The sequence below is a fragment of the Vombatus ursinus genome, unplaced genomic scaffold (genome assembly GCF_900497805.2).
Source record: "Vombatus ursinus unplaced genomic scaffold, bare-nosed wombat genome assembly UNPS02014807.1, whole genome shotgun sequence".
NCBI lineage: Eukaryota > Metazoa > Chordata > Mammalia > Diprotodontia > Vombatidae > Vombatus > Vombatus ursinus.
The window spans coordinates 19,203,469-19,229,150 of record NW_020954585.1 but is presented as its reverse complement, the minus strand read 5'-3'; the positions used below and the strand labels follow the sequence as shown (position 1 = coordinate 19,229,150).

At 38.0% G+C, this 25,682-nt stretch overlaps 2 protein-coding genes across 8 annotated transcripts in view; one reads left to right on the top strand and one right to left on the bottom strand.

The window, feature by feature from the left end:
- Positions 1–5,253, bottom strand: part of FBP1 (fructose-bisphosphatase 1) — a 37,235-nt gene extending 31,982 nt beyond the window's left edge. The window contains exon 1 of the mRNA XM_027874808.1: positions 4,881–5,253. Coding sequence (XP_027730609.1) covers positions 4,881–5,050 — 170 coding nt within the window. The 5' untranslated portion in view covers positions 5,051–5,253. The remainder of the gene's footprint in view (positions 1–4,880) is intronic.
- Positions 5,254–20,259: 15,006 nt separating this feature from the next.
- The window catches only part of AOPEP (aminopeptidase O (putative)), a 568,440-nt gene continuing 563,017 nt past the window's right edge, over positions 20,260–25,682 (top strand). For 6 of the 7 annotated variants that reach the window (XR_003570208.1, XM_027874398.1, XM_027874402.1 and 3 more), the window contains exon 1: positions 20,260–20,401. The gene's annotated coding sequence lies outside the window, so the exon portion shown is untranslated. Of the gene's footprint in view, positions 20,402–24,924; positions 24,967–25,682 lie in introns of those variants that run through there. The other variant, XM_027874399.1, reaches the window with a different exon arrangement.

Genomic DNA, 25,682 nt, shown 5'->3' with positions numbered 1-25,682 from the left:
TCATCCTTCTTCTTTTTTCACTTGGAATTCCCATACTTTGTGATTGCATCAGTTCCCAGAAGTTTAATTATCAACTCTATGCAGATGACAACCAGATCTATACATCAATCAATCAACAAGAATTTATTAAGCAACCATAATGTGAGAGGCACCATGCTAAGTACTAAGGACACAAATATAAAAAAAAAATGAAAGAAAAGAAACATTTCTATTCTCAAAGAGTTTACATTTGTATACATATGTATACAGATAAGTATATGCAAAATAAATACAGGGTAGTTAAATACAAAGTAGTTAGGGAGGGAGGGCACTATCAGTTTTGTAAAGATCTCGCGTAGAAGGTGCTTGATCTGAATTGTGAAAAAAAAAAGAGAGGGACGCAATAAAGTAGCTATCAGGAGGAAGTGCATTCCAATTCTTTTCTCTCTTCTAATTACTAGTCTTACATAACCAACTGCCTATCAGCTATTTTCAACTGCATGTCACATAAAACTCAAAAGAGCTCATTGTCTTTCCCCCCACCAAAAAACAAACAAACAAAAACCCCCTCTTCAAATCTTCCCTACAACTCTTGAGGGAATCACCATCCTCCTCAGGTTCACAAATTTGGGGTCATCCCTGATTCCTCACTCTCCTCATTCATCCCACACATCCAATCAGGTACCAAATTTTGTCATTTCTATCTCCACAAAATCTCTTACATATTCTCCTTCCTCTCCAATCACATAGCCATGACCCTAGTTCAGGCCCCTATTACCTCCTGATTAAACTATTTTAATAGCCTCCGAATTAATCTCCCAATCTCAAGCCTTTCTCCACTCCAAAATCCATGCTTCATTGTGGTTGTTGTTGATCAGCCCTTTCTGACTCCTCATGACTCTATTTGGGGTTTTCTTGGCAGAAATACTAAAGTGTTTTGCCATTTCCTTCTCCAGCTCATTTTACAGATGAGGAAACTGAGACAAACAAGGCTAAGTGACTTGCCCAAGATCACACAGCTAGTAAGTGTCTGAGGCTGAATTTGAATTCAGGTCTTCCTGACCCCAAGCTCTACATTTTATCCACTGAGCCACCTAGCTGCCCCATATAAATGTTAGCTAATATTATTATTATTGTCACAATCAATAGGGTGATAACTTCCTATTAGTGGTAAACTCTTTCCATTTAAATTATTTTTCATCCAAGAACTTAAAAAAAATTTAAAAAAATTTTTGTCTTATTATTCTGGGACAAGTTCTATGGCCTTTTCTTACTCTAGCATGTTGAATCCAAGAAAGAGAAAAGCAAAGTTCTCATTTTTCTCATAATCCTATGGTTCAAAGGGAAAAAATCAGATTCTGGTTACAAGGCAGAATCATTCTTAGTCACCATTAATTAGTGACAATCAATGATTAAGCAGCAGCACCAAGATGGTCTAATGAAGTGGTGTCAAACTCAAATAAAAAACTGAGAGGGACACAAACATAAGGATCCCCTTGGGGCATGTTCACTTAGTTTCAAAATATGATGTCATCCATGTTTTATTGTATTTTTATTTACTGGAATAGTGTATAGATATAGTGTATAGTATATGGGACTTGGGCCAAGAAGACCAATGTTCTAATCCTTCTTTTGACTCTTGCTAGCTATGTCATCATGGGCAAATCACTTAGCACCTGAGAATTTCAGCTTCTTCTTCCGTAAAATGGGGTTAATACCTGTCATGTGCCCCTTACAAGTGTGAAAAATAATTTCTCTTGGTAATCTGTGTCTTGGAGATTCAGAACTCCACCCCCCAGCCTTCTTTTTTAAAGTTCTTCAGAAGGACATCACTCATAATGGGATTACATTGAATCTTCTTATCCTGGTCAAACCTGACCCAAATCTGAATTGATTTTATCCTACTCAGGCTTGGGTGGAGACAAATACTCCTGCCCAGATAGATGGAGGTTGGGAGTGGTCTGGTGGAATGATGGTGGGTTGATATGAGCCCCTGTTAAAAAGGTATATAACTCTGTACCCCAAAATCCCAAATCGAGCCAGTTCTGAACTGGCCCCCTTAGGGTGGGCCCAGGTTTGGACTGAACTCCCATGCAATGGGAGCATTGCAAGCTTGAGAGAAATTAAACCCTGCACACATGCACTCTAATCTCATTTGTCTCTTTCTTAAAACAGACTCTATAATAAATTGGGGTACACACAAGGTAATTGTGAGGCACAAACAAGATAATAAATACAAAGCATTTTGCAAATCTTAAGACATATAAATGTCAGCTATTATTATTAACACTTACTATCTGTGTGACCCTGAGCAAGTCACTTAGCCTTGTTTGTCTCAGTTTCCTTATCTATAAAATGAACTGAAGAAGGAAATAAAGACACTCCAGCATCTTGCCCCAAAAGGGGTCACAAAGAGTTGGACACAACTGAAAAATGACTAAACAACAAAATTATTGTTAATAGGTGGTTCTATCTGTTTTAAAAATCTGCCAGGTGAATTTTGCAAGCAAAAGCCAGATCACTTCCTTGGCATCTCTCCATAGTCAAAGTGGAACAAAGAACTAAGGCAATTATCTATTTGATTCAAATGGAAAATACAACTTTTAAGAGAGAGAGAGAGAGAAGCATTTATTTTTTAAACTATTGATAAAAGTCTAGAAAACTCTGGAGTTAGAGGGGCAGAGTCTAAAAAGCAAAACAGATATACTTCTGAGCCCTTTAGAGACCTAAGGAGTTAACTGGTTTGTTTTTTGTTTGTTTGTTTGTTTGTTTTTCAAATGAAAAGCATCCTTAATTTCAAAGTGCCCTGCCATTAAGATGTAGTTCTTATTCTACCTGCTACTGTATTATAGTGGGAAAATTATTAGGTCCTATGTCTGTAGGCTGAAGATTTGGACTGAAGTCCAAGCTTTGCTTCTTACTAACTTCATGACCTTGAGCAACTCTCAGAGCCTCCATTTCCTCATCTATAGAATAGGCATAATATTAGCATTGTCTACCTCACAGGGATGTTAATTGTGCAGAACAAATAAAACAATGTGATTTGGAAACAATAAATGACAAAGGAATAATCATTCTTTTAGGTAGACAGTTTGCCTAGAGCATTGAAAAGTTAAATGGTTCACCCAGAGTCCCACAGCCAGTATGAGTCATTGGGGGAACATGAACCCAGAAGTTCGATATATTAGTGAAATTATAGGTCCAGTACTTTTCCCTAAATTTTAAGTAAAAAGATTAACTGTGCAATGTTACCTAAAGTGAGGAATGAATAGAAATAGATTTTAAAGACTACTGAGGGGGCAGCTAGGTAGCGCAGTTGATAGAGCACCAGCTCTGAAGTCAGGAGGACCTGAGTTCAAATCCAGCCTCAAATCCAGCCTCAATCTGAGGATTGTCCTCAGATAAATAATGCTCACTGCTGTCACCTGCCAGATAGTGTGATAGACAGACTAACACAGTGAGAAAAGCTTTGGTTTTTTTGAGTCTTAGACCTAGGTTCAAATTCTGGGTCTCCTGCTTACAAACTTCATGATCTTTAGCAAATCTTTCCTCAAATGTAAAATGAAAGGGCTGGTCTAGACCAGCTCTGAGGTCTATTTTGGTTCTAAAAACTATGAGAAATGTTTAGCAAAGTTTGGGTAAATCTGTTTGATATATTTGAAAGACATATATTGGTATGTCTCACATTAAGACAAGCCAATATACAAAAATTTGGATTTACTCATAAGAGAAATTTGAGGGTGATCATTTGAAAGGACTTATAGTAGGAGATGTTTGCAAGTTCCCCTAGCTCATTTAAAATGATATTTACAAAAGTACCAATTGTTTAACAAGGCATCAACTGCTTAATTGTTATTGCCCACTTATAGTTGGATTTTTGACCATACAAGTTTACATTGAGCTTTATTTTGAGTAATAATGCTATCAATGACAAGGGAAAGATCTGATGTATGTAACAGTGCTTAGCACAGTGTCTGGCATATAGAAGGTGGTTAATAAATGTTTAGTGATGGATAAACAGCCTTCCACTCAAAGCCATTCCTGTAATATAATGCAGTGAGCACAGTTAGATTCTTTCTCTGCCTCAAGCATCCATCCACTCATTTCTCACAAGAAATCTTGAAATGCAACATCAAAACAGTCAGAGAACATAGCTTTGAAAGATCCCACCTACTAACTCTCTGTGTTAACCTTTCTGGGCCTCAATATGGTTCACCTGTAAAATGAGGGGGTTGGATTAGAACACCTTAGGTCCCTTTCAGCAGTCACCTTTCCTATAAACACAATTGTGACCCAAAAGCCACAGTTCTAGGGGAAAACACAAACTTTCCAACCCTTCATCCCTTATAATTTCCACTCAGACTAGAATAGGGTATTTTAATCTACATGTCTCTCACTGACAAATCAGTGTATCAATGGGAGAGTACCCGATTTGAAGTCATAAGATCTTGGTTGGAATCCCAGTTCTGTGTGGCCTTGCACAAGTCACTTATCCTCTCTAGACTCAATTGTCTCATCTGTAAAACAATGAACTCTAAAGTTCCTTTCGGATCAAAATGCCTGATCCTTTAAAGCTATGAATTTCAGAACATTGCTAAAAAGCAGTAGCAACCACTCCAGCCATACAGCCAGGAATTTTTCTCCCAATTAAACGAAACTCCGACTCCACGCGAGGATTTGAGAATTTAAACAACCCGTGCCACAAATCCGCACCGCTGGGCTGGCCCTGAATGGTGAGCCCTGCGAGAAGTGGGTGGAGGGAAACGCTATCATGGAGGGGGATAAAGGGATCTAGGGCCACGGGGTTAAAATGGGGTGCTGAATGAGTGACTGGAACTGGGGGTTGCAAAGGGAAGGAGAGAGGGAACCTTGCGAAGGGACAGCAGGAAGTAAACACTCACAGATTGGCTATGCCTGCTTTCCGCACCGCAGAGGAGATGGCTTTGACAGCGGTGCAAAGGCTGTTAAGCAACTGGGTCATCTCGCCGGTGCCCTTGGCTTTCCTGCCCTCCTCCATGACGAAACGGGTCAGGGTACTGACATTGGTGTCGAACAAAGACTTGTCAGTCATGATTGGGTCGGAAGTATAGATGTCCTTAGGGTAAGAGAAGTCCTGAGCTTAGCAGGCAGTCGGAGAGGCTGCAGTGGGGAGTCTGAGCTGGTCGCAGTGCGGGTGTGTGCGGGAGAGCCTCCAGACTCTACCTCCCAGGGTTCTGGTCAGTCCCTGGAACAGGTTGCCAAAGCCGGAACTTGGGCTCAGTTTGAGTTCGAGGGTGTGTCCTGGGGCAAGACTCCGCCCCCGGGAGGTAGGTAGTTGTTTTCCAGCGTTCAGCGTCTTTCCTTTTTTGCTGTCACTGATTTCCTATCTCCTTGGTTACTTCAGTGTTCCAAATCCTGCTTTTTTTTTTTTTTTTTTTTTGAGTTTATTATTCCCTGCAATGCAATGTTACTGTTAAGGTCTTTCCTTCCGATGTTCGTGCTCAGCCTTCAATTTGCTCTGTCTTATTTATGGCACCTTATATCTTTAAATCTTGTTAAAATCTCATTCCTGTCATGACCCGTCTTTGCTCAGAAATTCATCAATTTTCAATTCAAAGTGACCTGTTTTAACAGTTGTTCAACACTTCTCAAGTTCTGTAGTGAGGTCTGGTTACTTTGATTAACCACTTCTCTTCTTGATTACAGGTACATTTGTGTTCCAGTAACTTACACTCAGAAAAGAAAGGACACCAGTATGTTGAATGAAGCAATCCTCTCTCCCCTCCCTCCACACCTAAGTTTCTTCTTTCACTTTTTCTTCTTTTCCTGATTCTCTACTATAAATTCTAGGTCCTGTAGAAGTTCCCTTCACACCCAAGCAACTTGAAGCAATTAGAATTCAAATTCAGGTAAACAAATATATTAAGCACATGTATCCAAAACACTAGAATAAATTGAGATACAAAGATTAAAAAAAAAAAAACCATACACACACCTCTACTCCTAAGCAGCTTACTAAGGAAGATTCATCATATATTCAAATAATTCTAAAACAAGCTAGTGTTATGAGACAAGGAAGAGATCAAGGCAAAGTGCTTCCTTCAGGAAAAGGGAACACTTGGTGGAGGGGTAGAGAAGAATTAAGGAAAGCTTCACAGAGGAAGTAGCACAGTGAGCTAAATCTTGAAAGAGGGGAACATTATGAAAGATGGAGATGAAAGGGTCCTGCGTGCCCGGCCTGAGGAACTAGTCCCCAAGAATGAACAGGAGACACAGCATGTGGTCAAAGGCAGAAGTAGTCCATTCTGGCTGGTACACATAGGTTACAGAGAGGGCAGTAATGTGAAATAGGGTTGGAAAGATAGGCTAGAATGAGAATGTGGAGTATCTTAAATACCTGGTGATAGAGTTTGCATTTTATTCTAGAAGGAATAGGGAAGCATAAGATGATTTTTGAGCAGGCAGGGACTTCATCAAGTCTGTACTTTAGGAAAATTACTTTGGCATCTGTGTGAAGAATTTGGGATGCTGATTCTCTTTTTTAGACTCAGGGTTATCAGATTGGAAAGATGACAGGTGTATCCTTGGAACTCCCGGTGGGTTAAAACCAAGAAAATAAGTCCCAGAGTGAATTTCACATGAGTACAATGTATATTCCATCCTCCCTTCTCTCCTCCATGCCCCCCCCCCCGAAGTCAGGAGGACCTGAGTTCAAATCCGACCTCAGACCAAACACATGACACTTACTAGCTGTGTGACCCTGGGCAAGTCACTTAACCCCAATTGCCTTAAAAAAAAAAACCTAAGATCCACTTGGCTATAAAGAAGTCATTAAGTCTAACAAAAAGTTAAAATAGTTTAGCAATAGGGTTTTTGCAAATTTTCTACATTTTAATTCAGCTGTACTATTTGAGTTTCCTTTTCCAGGAATGCTAGATGAGAAGCTCATTCTTTATAGAATTATACAATAACTTTGGTTTTAATGATCTCTATGTTTTTATTCAAATTGAATAATAATAATAATACCATACCTGAGAGGCAACTTGGAATTGTTATGAATGGAGGGCCAACCTCAGAGTCAGGAAAACCTAGATTTAAATTCTACTTCTAACACACATTCTACATGTCCTCGGATAAGCACTCAGCTTTCCAGTGACCTAAGGAACCTTCTAAGAATACAAATTATACAAGAGTTGCTAATCTGAAGTCAGGGAAAGAGTTCCCTCCACATGTGTATATTTTTAATGGACAAAGACAATTCTTTGGAAATTAGCAAATCTGGTCACTCCAGAAGTGTGACTGCTTATATGGAGTCAATAGAAACACTGGTCACAGGTTCTACAATGATATATGTTACTGGTGCAGAGGTGAGGACTGTTTCTCTGGAACTTTGGTAGTACGGGGAAATGAGAAATATATCTCCAAGTATAAAGTTTAAAAATTATGAGTCACCAAGTCTATTTTGGTGACTTAAAATGAAATCTTAGCCACTATATGGTTACAGCAATTCAGCCCTGCACTTAAAAATATTGCCTTAGATTTCTGTCAATTCATTTATTTAGTGAATTACCCTACTTAACATACTATGCTAGGCAGTGAAGTGGATATAGAAATGAGTAACGTTCATTGTCCATGTGGATCAGTAGATAAAAGACCCAATACAGAGATGGGTGATACATGCATCAAAGTCTGTACAATATTTTTAATTCATTAGCTATTATTGATCAAGGGAGAGAGGGTGGAGAAAGAACATTCCAAGAACATAAATCCGGTAACCTTAGGAAATTTGTCATGCTCTTTCTTTGGTAACTAACATTCCACCTGTCAGAGGTTAGAGGCTGAGTAAGGCCAGTTACAGCAAGGTACCACAACCATTTTGTTAGTTGACAGTGATGAGGCTTCCTCAGCATTTCCAGTAAATTGTAGATGCCAGCTTTCATTTGATAGGTGATGTCAGATGTGCTGCCAGAAGGGTAGATTGAGGCATCAGGAGTAGAAGGAACACTGTGCACCTATAAGTAGCACCATTAAGTCCATCACAAACCCTACCGTCACGCCAGTCATTTTGTTCTTTTTCATCTACCAGCTAAGGTTCTCAGTACTTTACCAATAAAAGACTATTTTTGTCTACAAAAAGTAACAAAACTAAATTCCTGGTGAGATTATTGCTTTTTTATTGCCCTTTCCCAACCATGAAGGTCATCTTTCTTTTAGCTGAATCAGTAGACATATTTAAAAATTAAAATCCCAATTTCTGCCAGGCATAGAAAAAAATGTGAAGGGATTACATCTGGCAGCAAGTTGTATGGAGAGCACACAGACATATCCTACAATGATTGGATTTCAGATTACTTTGCTCTCTAACCATTTTTTCCAAGTAGAGATTATATGTGTGTGATTTTTACCTCTGAAGCCCACCATGGCTCACATTCAGAGGCCAATTAGATTCAACTAGTTATGATAAATTAGTCAGAGAACCAATTTATTTGGAGTTATTTGCAGCCTATAGTTGTTCACATGTTGTCTCCCCCATTAGAATGTGAGCTCCCTAAGAACAGGGACTGTTTGCTTTTCTTTGTATCCCTAGCACTTAGCATAGTACCTGACACAAAGTAGACACTTGACAAATGATTGTTGACTAACTTGATATTTGGCTTTAAATATCAGAATCCACCATCTATCTCATGAGGGAAAAAAATGGGAACAGCAGCAGGACTAGCTCATGTAGGCATAAAAATTCTATGCTAAAACCTGCATTATTTTGAAGGCCTTGAAAGACTGATTTTTTTTCAAGATTTCTGAAAGTGGGAAGGATCCCACCCAATATATGGAAAAAATCATGGACTTCATTATTTTTTCTACTATATACAATATTTTATTTTCCCCAATTACATGTTATAATAATTTTTAACCTTCTTTAAAAAAGTTTTGAGTTTCAAATTCTATCCCTCCCATCCTCTCTTCCCTCGCCCCTCCTTGAGATGGTAAGCAATCAGATATAGGTTATATATGTGCAATCATGTAAAATATTTCCATATTGGTCATTTTGTACAAGAAGAAGAATGAAGGAAAGTGAAAATAGCATTCTTTGGTCTGTATGACACTATTAGTTCTTTCTCTGGAGGCAGATTGTATGCTTCATCATGAATCCTTAAGTATTGTTTTAAATCATTGTATTGCTGAGAATAGCTAAGTCATTCACAATTCTTCATTGTACAATATTTCTATTGCTGCGTACAACAGTCTTCTGGTTCTGCTCTCTTCACTTTATGTCAGTTCATGTAAGTCTTTCCAGTTTTTTCTGAAATCATCCTGCTGGTCATTTCTTATAGCACAATAATATTCCATTATAATCATGTATCACAGCTTGTTTAGCCATTCCCCAACTGATGGGCATCCCTTGATTTCCAATTCTTAGACACCACAAAAAGAGCTGCTATAAATATTTTTGTACAAATAGGTCCTTCCCCACCCCCTTTTTTTGATGTCTTTGGGATATAGACCTAGTAGTGGTATTGTTAGATCAAAGGGTATGCATAATTTTATAGCCCTTTGGGCATAGTTCCATATTACTCTCCAGAATGGTTAGATCACTTCACAAGTTCATTAGTGCATGGACTTTATAATTAATAATTTCTTAAGAAAGGAAAACCAAGAAAATATCACTAACTTCTGACTCATGTGCTTGCTTTCCCATCTCTGCAATATCTTTATAAGAGTAATTGCCAAACTATGACTTCCTTGATTCATTTCACAGGATCTGCTGTGCAGTTCCTATGCCCTTTCTTCCGATGTGTTTCTGTATGTGGTTGCTTCATAAAATTTGGAACTGAAAATGACATCCTTCCTCTGGGAAATGTATATGAATTGATATTACTTCCTAGAAAAATATTTATGCATAAATACCTTTATACCTATCTATGTTTAATTTTTAAACAGCCTTTTCCCTCTTGTTTAGATCTTAGTATAAAAGATGTTGACTTCTCTTCCCTTATTAAATGTGAGTCAACATTCATATATAGAATCTCAAAAAGTTATAAGCAGCTCCATCAGAGGCCTTTGATCTTCGCCTGCAAGAACAACCCAAGGCCATCTTCCTGAAACTGGCTAGGCAATTTAGAGACAGAATTCCCAGGAAGACTCATGCTCATATATATTGGTTAGTCTCCTGTGTACCTATGTAATTTTAATTGCTTCTTGCTTTCTTTTGTTTTCAGTCCTGAAACTAAGTAAGAAGATCTATATAGCTCCATCACATCAACCATCATTCAGAAGAGCAACCTATATGGAGAAAGGGCCAGCTATTCCCACCACTTGCCAACCAAGTCCCACCAATGGTGCAGGCAAGCCAGCATAGCTGAAACAGTATGACAGCTTGAGGGAAAGACAGGAGGTGGCATGTGTCAGATGGGTCAAACTATTGCCACCACCTTTCCTCAGGTCCCAGCAGAGAAAGTACAGAACCCTGAGAACAAGAACCCTAGGAATAGCTGTGCTTTTTAGATTGCTGGTCTGGTTTCCCAGTTCCTCCCCCCATCTTCTGCAAGAATTAAAGGTAGAAAACTTTCCAGTTCTTCTCCAACAAGACATCTCAAATTCATACAGAGAAGTTATACAAGATTCCTTGAAAGAAGTTAAAACAGAGATAGCTTTGTTCAATGACCCTCTGGTTTCTAATGTCAAAAAAATCATGAAATAGAGATATTACATCAAGGATATTTTCCACTGTCATGGAAGATGTGCTGTCCAGAGAAACATGGAAGAGAGATTCCCTGTATATAGTAAAGTTTTCCAGATGATTCTGTTTGTGAATAACATTGTATGATTGAATTGAGTATCAAACATTTCAGATCCTCATTAATCATTCAAAAGAATCTGGTTTAACTATCCACACAGAAAAAAATAAGTGGATGAAGAATACCAGTTGTGAAAGCTACAGATGAGTGGATAGCCCACAAAGTATCATCCATAAGTATGTATATCTTGGATGACATGGCAAGACAATAAAATGCGTTCAAAATTAAATTAAGAAGGGGCAAGCAAGCTAGATTGTCTTTTTTTTGAAACTGTAGTGCTTTTAAGGACCTTAAGATTCTCCCTGAAACAAAGATCTGCATTTTTTATTTTTCAAATTATGTTATTTTTTCAATTAATAAGCATTTAGTTTCTCTGTTGTCACTACCATCAGTGAGAGAAGAAAAAGAAAACTCTCACAAAAATATGCATAGTAAAGCAAAACAAATTCCCACATGGGTTGTATATAAAAATGTATATCTTATTCTGCATCTTGATTCTCTGTCAGGGGGCAGGTAGCATCTTTCATTATGGGTCCCCTGGGATCATGAATTGTTTGTTACATTAATCAAAGTTCTTAAGTCTCTGGGCTCCAGGCATTCTCTCTTGGTTGTACCCCATGCCTGGAATGCTCTCCCTCCTCCACTCCAACTACTGACCTCCCTGGCTTCCTCTAAATCTCAACCAAAATCTCACCTCCTATAGGAAGCCTTCCCCAGTCCCTTTTAATTCTAGTGCCTTTCCTCTGTTAATTATTTCCTCTTTATCCTGTATATAGTTTGCTTTGTATTATATTTATTTGCATGTTGTCTCCCCCATTAGAAAGTAAGCTTATTGAGGGTAGGGACCATCTTTTGCTTCTTTTTATATCTCTGGCACTTGATAAAGTGCCTGGCACATAGTAGGCGCTTAATAAATGTTTATTAGGGGCAGCTAGGTGGCACAGCAGATAGAGCACTGACCCTGAAGTCAGGAGGACCTGACTTCAAATCCAGCCTCAGACTAAACACTTGACACTTACTAGCTGTGTGACCCTGGGCAAGTCACTTAACCCCAATTGCCTAAAAATAAACAAATGTTTATTAAATTGAACTGAAGTCTTTCAAAGTTGTTCCTCTGTACATTGTTGTTGTTATTGTATAAATTGTTTTCCTAGGTCTGCTCACTTCACTCTACATCAGTTCATACAGGTCTTTTCTCTGAAACCATTCCTTTTATCATTTCTTACTTTTAATAGTATTCCATTTATTCAAATATCATAATTTGTTCAGCCATTCCCCAATTAAGACCCATTTGTTTTTGCGTTAAATTTTTCTGGTAATGCTTTCAGTCATGTCCAACTTTTTGTGATCCCATTTGGGGTTTTCTTGGCAAGGATACTATAGTGGTTTGCCATTTCCTCCTCCAACTTATTTTCCAGATGAGGAAACTGAGGCAAACAGAGTTAAGTGACTTGTCCAGGGTCACACAGTTATTAAGTGTCTAAGACCAGATTTTAACTCAGGAAGATAAGTCTTCCTCACTCTAGAATGCTCTATCCACTCAGCCACCTAGCTGCCTCTAGTGATGCTACATGGGTGTATATCTTGGTATACTGGAGTTTCCAAAAGATTAAAGATGAAAGTCATCCAGAAAGCAATAATGAGCATCATCAGTAGGCTAAAACACATTACCAATAATGAAATGAACAGGAGAGATAGTGTGAAGGATAGAATCAGAAAATATAACCAGAGAATGAGGTGGATAAGTCATGGAGCAAGAGGGAGAGAGAATGGATAGCCCACATACTATACTGGTATCCACCAAAGGTCAAGGGGTGTAGAGGGAAGCTCCTTACATTTGTCAGCTGGACGCCCTGTGGATTACAAAAATCACACACGAGAATACCTTAAAGGGTTGCAATCTGTATCGCTGGCAGGAGCATACAAATCAAAGGATAGAGGTGTGGACGAATTATTGACCAATACCTGAGACTTAAATGTGCTTAAATTCCCTTCATATTTTGCAGGATGATCAGAGAAGACAAGGAAGAAAGCTAATGAGAGATCTTTGGGAAGAGTCTTTTTCCCCAACATTTCATGAGACTTTCAGTCCAGAATCTTGAAATGAACCTTCTCTCTGTGCCCTAAGTGAAACCTAGGTAGAAATTTTTCCTTTCATCTCCTAATTCCTTTACTCTCCCTTCTTCCTATCAAATCCTGCCTTCTAGAAAGACTATGAAACATTTATTCTAAGATTTAAATCACATAGCTTAAAGTGTTCTTTCTCCAAGGGGATTTCCATTTTATAGGATCAAGCTTTAAACTAAAGGAGTAATAATAGTTCACAATGAAATGCCTTACTACTCTCAAATCGAGCTGTTTCAAGCCTCTATACAGGTTTCCCCTATTCCGCTTTGCTCATAGTATAATGGGGGAAAATACTGGATTTGAAGTCAGATGATCTAGGTTCAAATTTCAACTGCCACTTAATACATCTGACTTTGGGCAAGTCAAGTAACTTCTCTGTACCTCAGTTTGCTCTCTTGTAAAAATGATGGTGGTGGATTAGATGTCTAAAGTTAGTTCTATCTCTAAAATCTGTTTCCCTGTGTCTGAAAAGTCCTCCCCTAAGCCATTCAATTCAAATGTCATTGCCTCCAATGAAGTCTTTCTGGATTCCTAAAGTGTCTAAATTATGTATCCACACACCCCTTCCCCATCTCCAGCACAATGCTCTGTACATATTTGTTGTTGTTTAGTCATTTTTCAGTCATGGCCCACTCTTTATGACCCCATTTGGGTTTTTCTTGGCAAAGATCTTAGAGTGGCTTGCCATTTCCTTCTCCAGCTCATTTTACAGATAAGGAAACTGAGGCAAATAGGGTTAAGTGACTTGCCTAGGATCATACAGCTAGTAATTGTCCAGGCCCAGCACTCCATTTACACATCTATACACATTAGGTGCTTAGTAAATATTTGTTCATTTGAATACAGCTCTGGTTCTTGTAACTATCCTTAATTAGCTATGCCACTATAGATAATGCATTATTATCCTCATTTTTCATTAACTGAAGTTGAGAGAAATTAAATGATTTGCTTAAGACAAGGCAGATTACACATTTTACTTTCCTCTACCAGCCAAACTGAAAAACAAAAAGCTTCCTGTGAGAATCTGGGGCAATGGCAAGAGGGTGAAACAAACCCAAAACATTATTTTAGGGGATGGGATGAAATTTTGGGTCTGTAAATCTTCCAAAGCTTTAATAACTTGTCACAAAGTCAGAAAGTAATTGTGACACCGTGTGAGGTCGAAGAGATTCATCAGTGTGTAGCTATGATTGGAAGGAAGGGAGGGGAGGGCATAAGCATTTATATAGTGCCTACCAGTGCCCTCACAGTACCAGACTCTGTGCTAATCACTTTAAAAAACAAAACAAAACAAAATATCTCATTTGATCCTCACAACAACCCCTCGAGGTAGGTGCTATTATTATCCCTATTTTATAGCTGAGGAAACAGGCAAATCAAAGTTAAGCGATTTGCCCAGCATCACCCAACTAGTAAGTGTATGAGGCCAAATTTGAACTCTGGTCTTCCTGACTCCAGGCCCAGCCTTCTATAGACTGTGCCAATAGCTGCTTCTGTAATTTGGGGACAGATTGTGACAAATAGAAATTGTAAGGGTCTTGCCCAACTTCTTAGATGTTCATATTCGAGATGGCAGAGTTGAATGGAAACAGTATTGGATTTGAAAGAGCTGGGTTCAAATCCCTATGGGATGCCTATTACCAATGTGACCTCTGGCAAATCACTTAACCTCTCAGCACCTCAGTTTCCTCATTTGTCAAATGAGGGGCTTGTGCTAAATAGCTTCTGATATCACTTCCAGATTTGAACCTATCATCCTAAATATGGCCAAAATCAAAATTAAACATAGTCTGGAACTGGAAAAATTACCATGAAAGGGCAAAGTAAAGCTTGAGAAAGGTACATGGAAAGAAAAGGAGGGGAATTTTTTTTCAGTCAGCCCCAGTCCCTACCTGCTGATATCTACTAAAACAAGGGCTCTTGACCTGGGGTCTATGAACTTCTTCTAAAATAATATGTTGATAACTGCATTTTGGGGCAGCTATGTGGCACAGTGGATAGAGTACTGGCCCTGGAATCAGGAAGACCCGAGTTCAAATCTGACTTCAGACACTTACTAGTTGTATGACCCTGGGAAAGTCACTTAACCAGTTTGCCTCAGTTTCCTCATCTGTAAAATAAGTTGGAGGAGTAAGTGGTAAGCCATTTCAGTATCCTTGTCAAGAAAACCTTAAATGAGGTCACAGAGAGTCAGACACAGTTGAAAAATGGCTGAATAACAAAATTGAATTTCAATATAAGTGGTTTGTTTTGTAATTATATTTATTTAATTTTACGCATTTATAAACCTTTATTCTGAAGAAGGGTTCATTACAGACTTACAAAAGAATCAATGATACAAAAAAGGTTGAGAATTCCTAGAGTAGAAGGGTTTCTTTGGGACTAGCTAGCAACCATCTACTTCCTTCTCCTCAGACATCCCAGTCACTGCCTGAATCAACCAATGCCCAATTTGTATTTTTCAAAATGTGGTTCTGCAGACACTTGACACTTACTAGCTGTGTGACCCTGGGCAAGTTACTCAACCCCATTGCCTAGCCAAACAACAACAACAACAACAACAACAACAACAACAAAATGTGGTCTGGATATAAAATGCAGAACTGAAGGGGATCTTTGAAATCATTGATGGAAATGGGGATGTTTAGAAGAAAAGGAACTACATTTAAATTTTACCTCTGCTACTTACTAAATTGAGTTGGACAAATGATCCCTAAGGTCTCTTCAACCCCATATCTATGATGCTAGTCCAATCAGCTCATTTTGTAGATAAAGACCAGTGGGAAAATCTCTTGTGCAAGGTCACATAGGCAGTAAATGGCACATCTTCATGTCTTCAGTCTTTAGATTCGGTGTCCTTTCCACTATACCATAATGCCTAAGGAGATATTCGAGGGATTATGTTCCCTGAGATGGCAAAATCTAAAGGAGATTACTCTCTTCAAGGCAGTAAAATACTCTAATAACTCAAAGGGTACTTTTATCCACTTGAGAGTGGAGTTCTCACTGCCATTAGGGTCAGATAGGGTAACTTCCCATTCACATCACTCCATTATATGAAATCTTCCCTGAAGCAGGATTGAAATATAAAATTATCTACCATAGAATTATAAAATAACACATTCGGAAGGGGCTTTCAGACATCATCAAGTCTAGTCGTCTGCTGCCAAAATGGGACCATATCTAAAGTACTAGGTAGATGAAGGCCTCATTAAATGCTGGCCCTGTGACTGGATTATCAGATAATGAGACTGGATTTTCCGGGTGACCCATTAACTCTACTCCTAATGAAAAGGGTTTTAGATTGTAGAGGCACCCCAGTCCTGATAATCTCCTTTTGGAATGCCCTTGCTTCTCTGAAAATATGAGAGATCCTTGGCCAGCCTTCTGATGCCCATAATCTCTGAAAGCTCAAAAGACTCCCTAATAATAATGGCTTACATCTAAATAGGCTTCAAGGTCTTCAAAGCTCTTTATACATTATCTCATTTGATCTTTGAAGCAACCTTGAGGGGGTAGAATGAACAAATATCATAGAATCAGTTATTATTCTATGCTTTCAAAGATCCTGGTAATGTCATATGGATGTAAATCATGAAACACCAAAATGTGCCAAGATTCTAAAGTTCAGTTGATCCAGAGACAATCAATAGATAAAATATGTGATGGACCTTAGCAAGTTGCAGCACGTTGTCAATAATGACTTATGTACAAGAAGTAACATTAGGGGCAGCTAGGTGGCGCAGTGGATAGAGCACCAGTCCTGGAGTTAGGAGGATCTAAGTTCAAATCCATCCTCAGACATATAACACTCTGGGTAAGTCACTTAACCCCAAATGCCTCACCAAAAAAAAATAATAATAATAACATTAAAAAATCATCATCTACGGAATACATAATCCAAAAAGAGGGGGAGGGAACAATTTTTTTTTAACTATCTGCTATGTACCAGGCACTGTGCTAAATGCTTTACAAATATTATCTCATTTGATCCTCACAACAACCCTTCAAAGTAGGTGTGTAATGATCCTCATTTTAGAATTGAGGAAACTGAGTCAGAGGTTAAGTGACTAGCTCAGGGTCACACAGCTAGTAAGCATCTGAAGTCACATTTGAACTCAGGTCTTCCTGACTCCTGGACCAGTACTCTATTTACTGTGCCATATAGATGCCTAAAAAGTAGATTAGAGTGTAGCAAGAGTGAGGTATGACAGAAGAACAAGCCAAGTGCTGTAATGGTGTCTATGAAATGTTTTTTTTTTAAAGGTATAGAGCACGTTTGCTAGATATTGACATGGAGGATTTGTGGGAGAATATAGACAAGAATTATTCAGGACAAAAAGGTGTGGATGAGTTTCAATCTGCACTTTTGGAGGAATTGCTCAAATAATGTAACCACGTGGCCATTGAAATCTTGAAGTATTTATGGATGTGAAAATCTAACTCAGAGACATTAAAGGATTTGTCCTGAATCCCATAGCTAGTAAATGGCAAAAAAAAAAAAAAAAAATGGATTTGAACCTTGATCTTTAAACTCCAAATCCAGGGCTTTTTAAAATCCCAATCCAGATGATTTAACTGTAGTTAGCATTTCTCTTTTTATACTAAACCTAATAAATAATTAAAATGGAAATAAAAAAAGAAGACAAGTGAATTAACCATGTAGCACAATCATTTTATGTTCATAATGTTGGTTATATGTAATTTAGACTACATATGATCACTGTATGTCATGCTATATTAGATCCTAATAGCTAGATAGAATAATCATATAGCATTAAAGCAAGGTCTTTTAGAATGAGTTTTGTTAATTATAATGTTCCATTACATCCTTGTGAAACATATCAGCATCCCTATTGAATGGAATTTTAGTGCTAGAAAGGACCTTAGAGATTATCTCTTCCAATCCCCTCATTTTGGAGATGAAGAAACTGAGGCCCATAAAGGTAAAGTGATTTGCCCAAGGTCACATGATCAAGTTTTAAAAAATGTATGAACGTATTTTGTTTTTATGTCACCTTCATTTCTGAATATATCAATTTCTCTCCCCTACCTAGTGAGCCATATGTAGATATAGCTAGATGACAATGATTGAAAAAGAGAGAGAAAAAAGCCATCTGACAGTATATGCAGTATTTCATGCATATAGTCCCACCCCCTTATACAAAGAAGTAAGAGAGAGAGGTATATGCTCTCACTTCCTCTCTTAGTCCACTTTTGGTCATTATAATTACACAGTGTCAAGTTTTGGTTTTTTTGCACTTTTAATTTACATTGTCAAAATCATGTATATTGTTTTCCTAGTCATGCTTACTTCACTGGGCATCACCTCATATAAATCTCCGAATTCTTCAGAGTCACAATTTTTATAATTTAGTCATAATATTGATTATCTTCATGTCAAACTTACTTAAGCAAAGAGGACACAAAATTATTGCTTCTTGCAAATGGTTTACTTAGAGAACCTTAAATATTCAACTTAAATTAACTAAAAACTTCAGTGAAATTTTAGGAAATGAAATAAAGTCACACACACACACACACAAAATCAGCATTCTTGCATATCACGAACAAAATTCAGCAAGAAAAAATAGAAAGAGAAATTCCATTATAAATAACCACACAATGTGTAAAATATCTGGAGAGTTAATCTACCAAGACACTCACAGACATTATATGTATTCAAGTACTAAATATTCATTATAGAAATAAAGGAAAAAAATTAGAGAGATATAATTCTTTGTCGTTTGGACCATGACAATATACCTAAAATTACATATAGGATTTGGTGCCATTTAAACTACCAAAAAGTTATTTTAAAGACCTCCCAAAAATTTAACAAAATTAATCTGGAGGAATAAAAGATCGACAATTTCATGAGAAATTACTTTAAAAAAAAAAAGCCTGGTAAGGAAGTGGGCCTTGTAGTACCATATTTCAAACCAAAACTATTTGGTACTGGCTAATAGGAATGCTGATCAGTGCGGTGGAGCAGATAAGGTACACAGACCCAGAAGCAATCAAAGTAGTTTAATGTTGAATAAATACAAGGATTTCAATTATTGGGCTAAGGATTTCACTACTCATGGAAAACTACTGGGAAAACTGGAAAGCAGTCTGGCACAAATTAAGTGTAGACCAACATCCTACCCCCATATCACAATAATCTTCAAATGGATCCATGACCTGGATTTAAGAGGTTATCTCCTAAGCAAAGTAGAGGATCAAGGAAAGAGATAAATTCATTAACTATAGATAGTGGAAGAGTTTGACCAAGCTTCTCTGTGATAGAAAGGATCATAGGATGTAAAATGAATAATTTTGATGTCACAAAGTTGAAAAGGAGTTGGTTTTTTTTGGGGGGGGAGGCATTGGGTACAAATAAAATAAAAGCAGCTAGAATTGGAAGGAATATTGTTAATTGGGGAAGGGAACATTGAAGTAACTTTCTCGGATAAAATTCTGATCCTCAAGATACTTAGAGAATTGTTAAAGATTGTGTAAGTATAAAAACCATTTCATATAGATACAGATATATGTGTGCAGATGTATATTTATAAGAGGAAGAGGAGGAGGAAGAAGAAGAGGAGGAGAAGGAGAAGGAAAAGGTGAAGGAGAAGGGAAAGGAAGAGGAGGAGAAAAGGTGTTAATGAAACATTTTTTAAATTCACAAAAGAGAGCACAAGGAGATTCAGATGAAGACACATTCAGCGCAGTGTCAGAACTACCCTGATGAGTTTACTTAATAAAGATTCATGCTTTCATTTTCTATCTTCTTTTTCTGTTCTTTGTATAAGAAAATGTGCTTTATTGGATATTTATCAAATTCATAATAATAAAAAGAAAAAAATTAAATTAGCATATGAAACAGTTTGAATGTAAAGCTGATTTTTTTTTTTTTAAATTAGGTGCTGATGTATGACATGTACCATAGACAATCCTAGTTATAGTGGATTTGGGTTGGGTTAGGAGTTAGCAGATCTGGGTTCACATCTCAGTTCTATCAATATCAATGCATTCACTTGACCTCTCAGAGTATCTTATTTCTCATTTGTAAATTAAGGAAGTTGAAACAAATTTTCTCTAAGATTACTTCCAGTTCTAAACTTCTGTTACCTTTTCCTCTTTCACCTTTCACCTTGAGGATCTGGTACATCATGTCATACCAGCAGAAAACAATATCATCACATGTCATCATTGAAGAAGCAGGAACAACATGAAGAAAAATTAGAGTATGAAATTAGTTTCACCATGACTCAGAGACCAAAAGAAGAAATGCTTCCCCACGCCCCCCTTGTGTCACAAGGACATTTCCACCCAGCAGTTTAAATTAGAAGGTCTATATTTTTTCCTACAGAATTTCAAGTTAGAAGGAATCTCAGTGATAATCTAGTACAAAGTACAACCCATATCTGAAAAAGAATTCCCTCTATAAAATATCCAATAAGCAGTCATGCAGCCTTTGCCTGTAAGTCACCAATAAAGGAGAACCTGCTACCTTTTGAGGGGCCCGATTCAAGGTGAGTGCTGTTCAATGTTTAACAAACAGCTGGGGGAGGGAGGGGAATGTACCATACACAATATGCTTTTAAGTTTAATCTGCCAAATTAACATTTTCTTTATCACTTTCTTAAATCTAGACAATCAACAAAGCAATAACTCAAGTCCTGATTGGTATTGCTAGTTTCTGAAGTACAAATGCTCACACTGAAAATTTGACAATCATTCTAGTTCAAGCTGGCTCCAGTACACCCCTGGGCAAATTTCACATTTAGCTACCTCTAATTGTGCTATCACTTACATCTAACTACTCTCAAAAACTAGGATCTGATAAGGAAGATGAATGCTGATGGTAGTTCATTATTAGTTCTATCTATATATGACAGACAGCACAGCTAGGTGGTACAGTGGATAGAGTACTGGGCTTGGAATGAGGAACACTCATGTTCATGAGTTCAAATCCAGCCTCAGACACTTATTAGCCATGTGACCCTGGCCAAATCACTTAACTCTGTTTGCCTCAGTTTCCTCATCTGTAAAGTGAGTTGGAGAAGGAAATGGCAAACCTCTCCAGTATCTTTGCCAAGAAAGCCACAATGGAGTCATGTGAGTCTAAAATGACTGAACAGTAACAAATATATGACAGATTAGTGGCATTCCCTTTTTTATTCCCTCACCACCAACCGCTTGTCTTCAGGAAGCAAAGAGCTGAAGTATTTAGGCTTTAAGACAAAGATATATACATACATGTATATATACATATATACATACATACATATTATATGTGTGTGTGTGCAGTAGGGGGTGGTTTTGAATACTGTGTAGTTCTTTTGAGAACTATTTGCTTATATCCCTTGACTATTAATCTATTGGGAAATGGCTATTAGTCATATATATATATATATATATATATATATATGTATGTATATATAGTTTTTATATCTTGGATACCAAACTCTTGTCAGAGAAATTAAATATAGATTTTTTCCCCATTCAACCACTTCCCTTCTCATCCTAGCTACATTAATATTGTCTGTGCAGAAGTAGTTTTCAGTTTCAAGTAATCAAAATTATCTATTTTTATCTTTTGCAATTGCCTCTATCTCTTGTTTGGTTAAGAACTCATTTCCTACCCATAGCTATGAGAAGTATAGGATCTATTTGTCTTCTATAGACGATTCTTGTTTTATGTAAGTGGACTGTTCAGCAGACCTCTTTGTAAAGTGATTTTTATGTAATATGAATATGCCCACAGATATGGGGAAGGGAGGGAGGAAAGCAGGGAGGGGGCAGGCACACAGTTCAAGGACACATGGGGTCTTGGGATAGAGAAGTGAAAGCAGAAGGAGGAACATGTTGGGGCAGGGCTAGCCATATGGGGGCCTGGCTGGAACAGAGAGAAAAAACATTGGGGCAGACACATGGGGGCCAGACACAGACACAGACACAGAGAGGACTAGTGGCACATGTGGTACTAGGTGCAGACAGATAGATAGAAAATGGATGTGTTGCCAGGACACTCAGGCATTTGGATGGTTTGGGGCAAAGGTCTCCTCTCTCAGCACTGGAGGTCTCAAGCTAAGCCGCCATCTGGCAGTGGCATGATGGTGGTCTCTCGTGGTCTTTTCTGGTCTCTCCACTTATAGGGTCACATTTCACAGGGTCCTCTGTCTCATCAAATGTTGGATCATTTTCCTTTGTTTTGCAGTATTTATTCATAGATGTCTGAACTCATTTACTAGATCTGGAGGGCATATTTACTTCTGTTGTTACTGATTTTCTTGTTGATTTATCTATTAATGCTAAAAGTCTTTGAGTCTCTTCTTCTTTGGTAATTTCTGCCTCTTCCCATCCCACTTCTTTTCCCCATCACATCACTCACTTTCTAAATCCCTTTCCTCTGATTGTTGTTTCTTTGTGGGTTAGATCCCAGAGTATCTCAGCTTCCTCCTATATTGGGCAATACTCAATTCACCAGTCTAGATCTCTGCCCCAACTGACTTTTTGTCAGAACTGGTCCCAACTAGATGCTGTGTTCTTTGCCTAAAGCTTGGTGGAGTGCTGCACAGTCCCTCCATGCACACTCTGTCCTGTCCTGGTGACCTTTCCTAATCCTTCTGTTCCTCAGTCTTCTGGCCCAGGCCAGAGTTTGCAGCACTGTTTCCTCCCAGCCCTGGAACCTCAGAGCTTTGCAGCACTGTTGCCTAATACCACTAGTTCAGAGCTTTGCAGCCCTGGTGCTTCTGGGTTGTAGCCCCTAGCAGACTTTTGCTACTGAAAGGCTGCGGCCAAACTGGCTGTCGAGGTCCAAGCAGACTCCTGTAGGAGGGATCCACAGTCTTCATAGTACTGGAAAGAAGAAGGGCAGACCAGGGTGTAGGAGTGGGTTTTGTTTTAAGCTCGTGTCATGCCCTTGGGTCTGCTAAAGCAGCCTCACTGCTGATAGCTTAGAAGTTATGGGAGGGGTGCTGAGTAATCTCAGGGTGAGCAAACATCACTTCATGGGCTTGGGGTTTTTGGTTTTTATTCTGGGTAACAAACCAAAGAGACAGCTGAATTTGCTTTGTCTTTGGCATATAATTCCTGTTTTGGAGAGGTTTAAGAGATCATGAAGATCAGAGAAAAGATCTGGAACCAGTCCTTTGGTACTTAATCTATAATGAGACAATCAGACTAGGTGACCTTAAAGGCCTTTTCCAATTCTGACATTCTAGCACTATTTTATAAAACATTGCTAAGTCATTTCATGGGTCTTGTGGCTTAAAGCAATCTGCAATTAAAAGGAAAAGCAAGAAGAGATGTATGGCCAGGGGGGAAGAGAGGTAATGAATATATGTGGGAAAAGAGTATTTTAAAAGTCTGCCCAAGTTCCATCCTTCTGAGGTTTTTTCCATGTCCACATCTCTCTGTCCTCCTATAATTTTGCTGTGTAACTTAGTCAAGTATTGTCAAATCCCTATAACGTAAATACTTTAGTGTGAAAACACATTAAAGAATCAGGCAGCCTCAAACATGTACTTCCATTAAGGACTTAAGGGTACCTCAAAGTTCAGTTTCAATGAACAGAAGAATTGGGTGGACATAAAAGAACTCATGTAAAGCAACAGAGGAGATGAGTGGGAGTCTATTTCAAAAGATAACATTTTCTTTGTCCAAATAGCCCTAAGGCTTTTAAAAAGAAAGCAAGAGAATGCAGTATAAGATATTTTAACGAACTCCTCTCCTTGGCATAAACAGATAGAAAAAAAATGAAAAATGGGTGAATTGCCCAACATAAGACTATGAAGTTAAAAAATATATATAATTTTAATAGTTAATTATATACTATTCTCTAAGAGATGAGGGACATGAAGAACAGGAAATTAGAAAAACAGTAATTCCAAGAAGATTGAAAAAAATAATTTGTTTCTCAATGGTAATGAAAAAGAGAATCATGCATTTTAAAAATATGGGCAATTATGTTTATTGGGGAAAGAACAGAGACTGAATTCCACTGATGAAGCAATCACACCTAACAAGATAAAATATTAAGAAAATAAAAAACTGTCTAAAGTTTTTACAGTTCAAATAAGCAAATAGAAGGCAAAATCAGAGTTAGAAAGAACTGACTGTAGACATTAATCAAAGAGTTAAACATTTGTCAAAAGCAAGTTTAGTGATTATAGGAGAAAGGTCAAAAGAAAGTTAAATCAGCACTTATCCTAACTTATGAATAGAGTTATGTTTGATTTGGAAGAAAAATTCTAGGGTCCAGAGAACAGTGGCTAGAAACACTCAGCTTTCAGCAAATGCTCTTCTATAGAATGAAACAAAATGTGGAATTCTGTTAAATAGTGTATGATTACAGGTTTAGAACTGGAATGGGCCTGAGAAGTCATCTAGTCCTAATTTTACTGGAAACTGAGACCCAAAGAATTTAAGTGACTTGCTCAGGGTCACATAAGTCATTCATAGCTTCAAACTTAGGTCCTCTGATACCAGTTGTCCTTCCTGCAAATGGCAATTTCATGATGCAATGAGGGCATTGACGTAGTTCCCAAAGCCCTAGAAGCCCTCTGCACCCTACGTGGTGTTTATACAGGGAAGTGGGGAAAGGACTTGTTTACAGCATTAGCATAATTCCGCTTGGCTTGCGAAAGTTTAGCTGTCATTCTGGGGGCAGCTTCTGACCCCCAAGGTCTAAGTACACAGTGGCTAGGTAAACCCATCACTCTCTCCCGGCTGGTGGAGTTTTAACACTCCCTTCACTTTCTTCACAAAGGTAAAGCAAATAGGAAGGATCACCTGCACAAACGCCGGAAAGTGGACTTCGAAACAGTTTATTGCTAACAACTAGATTTTTTTTTTCTGTCTGTTTAGTTTTTGGTTTTTGACGCTGGGAAGGGATAGTAGAATCCAAAGAGATTTCAGGGAGGAGGGAAACCAGAAGGTTCTTTTGTACAACTAATTTTAGGAGACTGTAAATGTTTTGTTTTTGGTTTTTTTATCATAGGTTCCTCGCCAATTGAGCTGTATCTCTTCGCAGGGTCCTCTTCGTAGGACGTGTACCTATGTCCTAAAGTGGACAAAGGAAAAAAATCCATAGGTATATGTATATAGATGTTGTTGTTGCTGCTGCTACTATTGAATAATTCAATCACATCAGACTCTATGTGACCCCGTGGATTTTATTCCATGGGTTTGGTTTTGTTTTTTTTTTTGGTAAAATATTGGAGTGGTACGGCATTTCCTCCTCCAGAGTGCTCCCATTTTACAGATGAGGAACTGAGGCAAATAGGGGTTAAGTGATTTGCCCAGGGTCACACAGCTAATAAGTGTCTGATTCAAAGCCAGATTTGAACTGAGGTCTTCCTGACTCCAAGTTGGTGCTCTATCCACTGAACCACCTAGTTACCCCATAAATAGAAGGAAAAAGCAAAAATTAAAAGTCACTTCCCTATTGTTTGAATTTGGCCTTTTTGGTGTGTCTTCAGTACCTATTATTTTCTTTGAGAATATAGTGAATACCAGAAGCTAAAGTATCTGAATAAAAATTTCTTTGGAAATAGGGGTATAAATGAGAATCTTAAAGGCTATTTTCTCAGTTTTCTGGGCTCGTACTAGGAAGTAGAACATTTATTCAGCCATAGGAAGCCCTCAGAACTTTCCATTCTCTCAGACAACTTAGATGTTAGCAGAACATCTCAGTTTTGAAATGCTTATTTTGTCTTTGAACCATTTCAAGACCTGCGCTTGTGGCAGTTCGTAAAAGTCAATTATAGTACGGCTTTTCTTTCCTTTTTTTTTTTTTTTTTTAAGTCT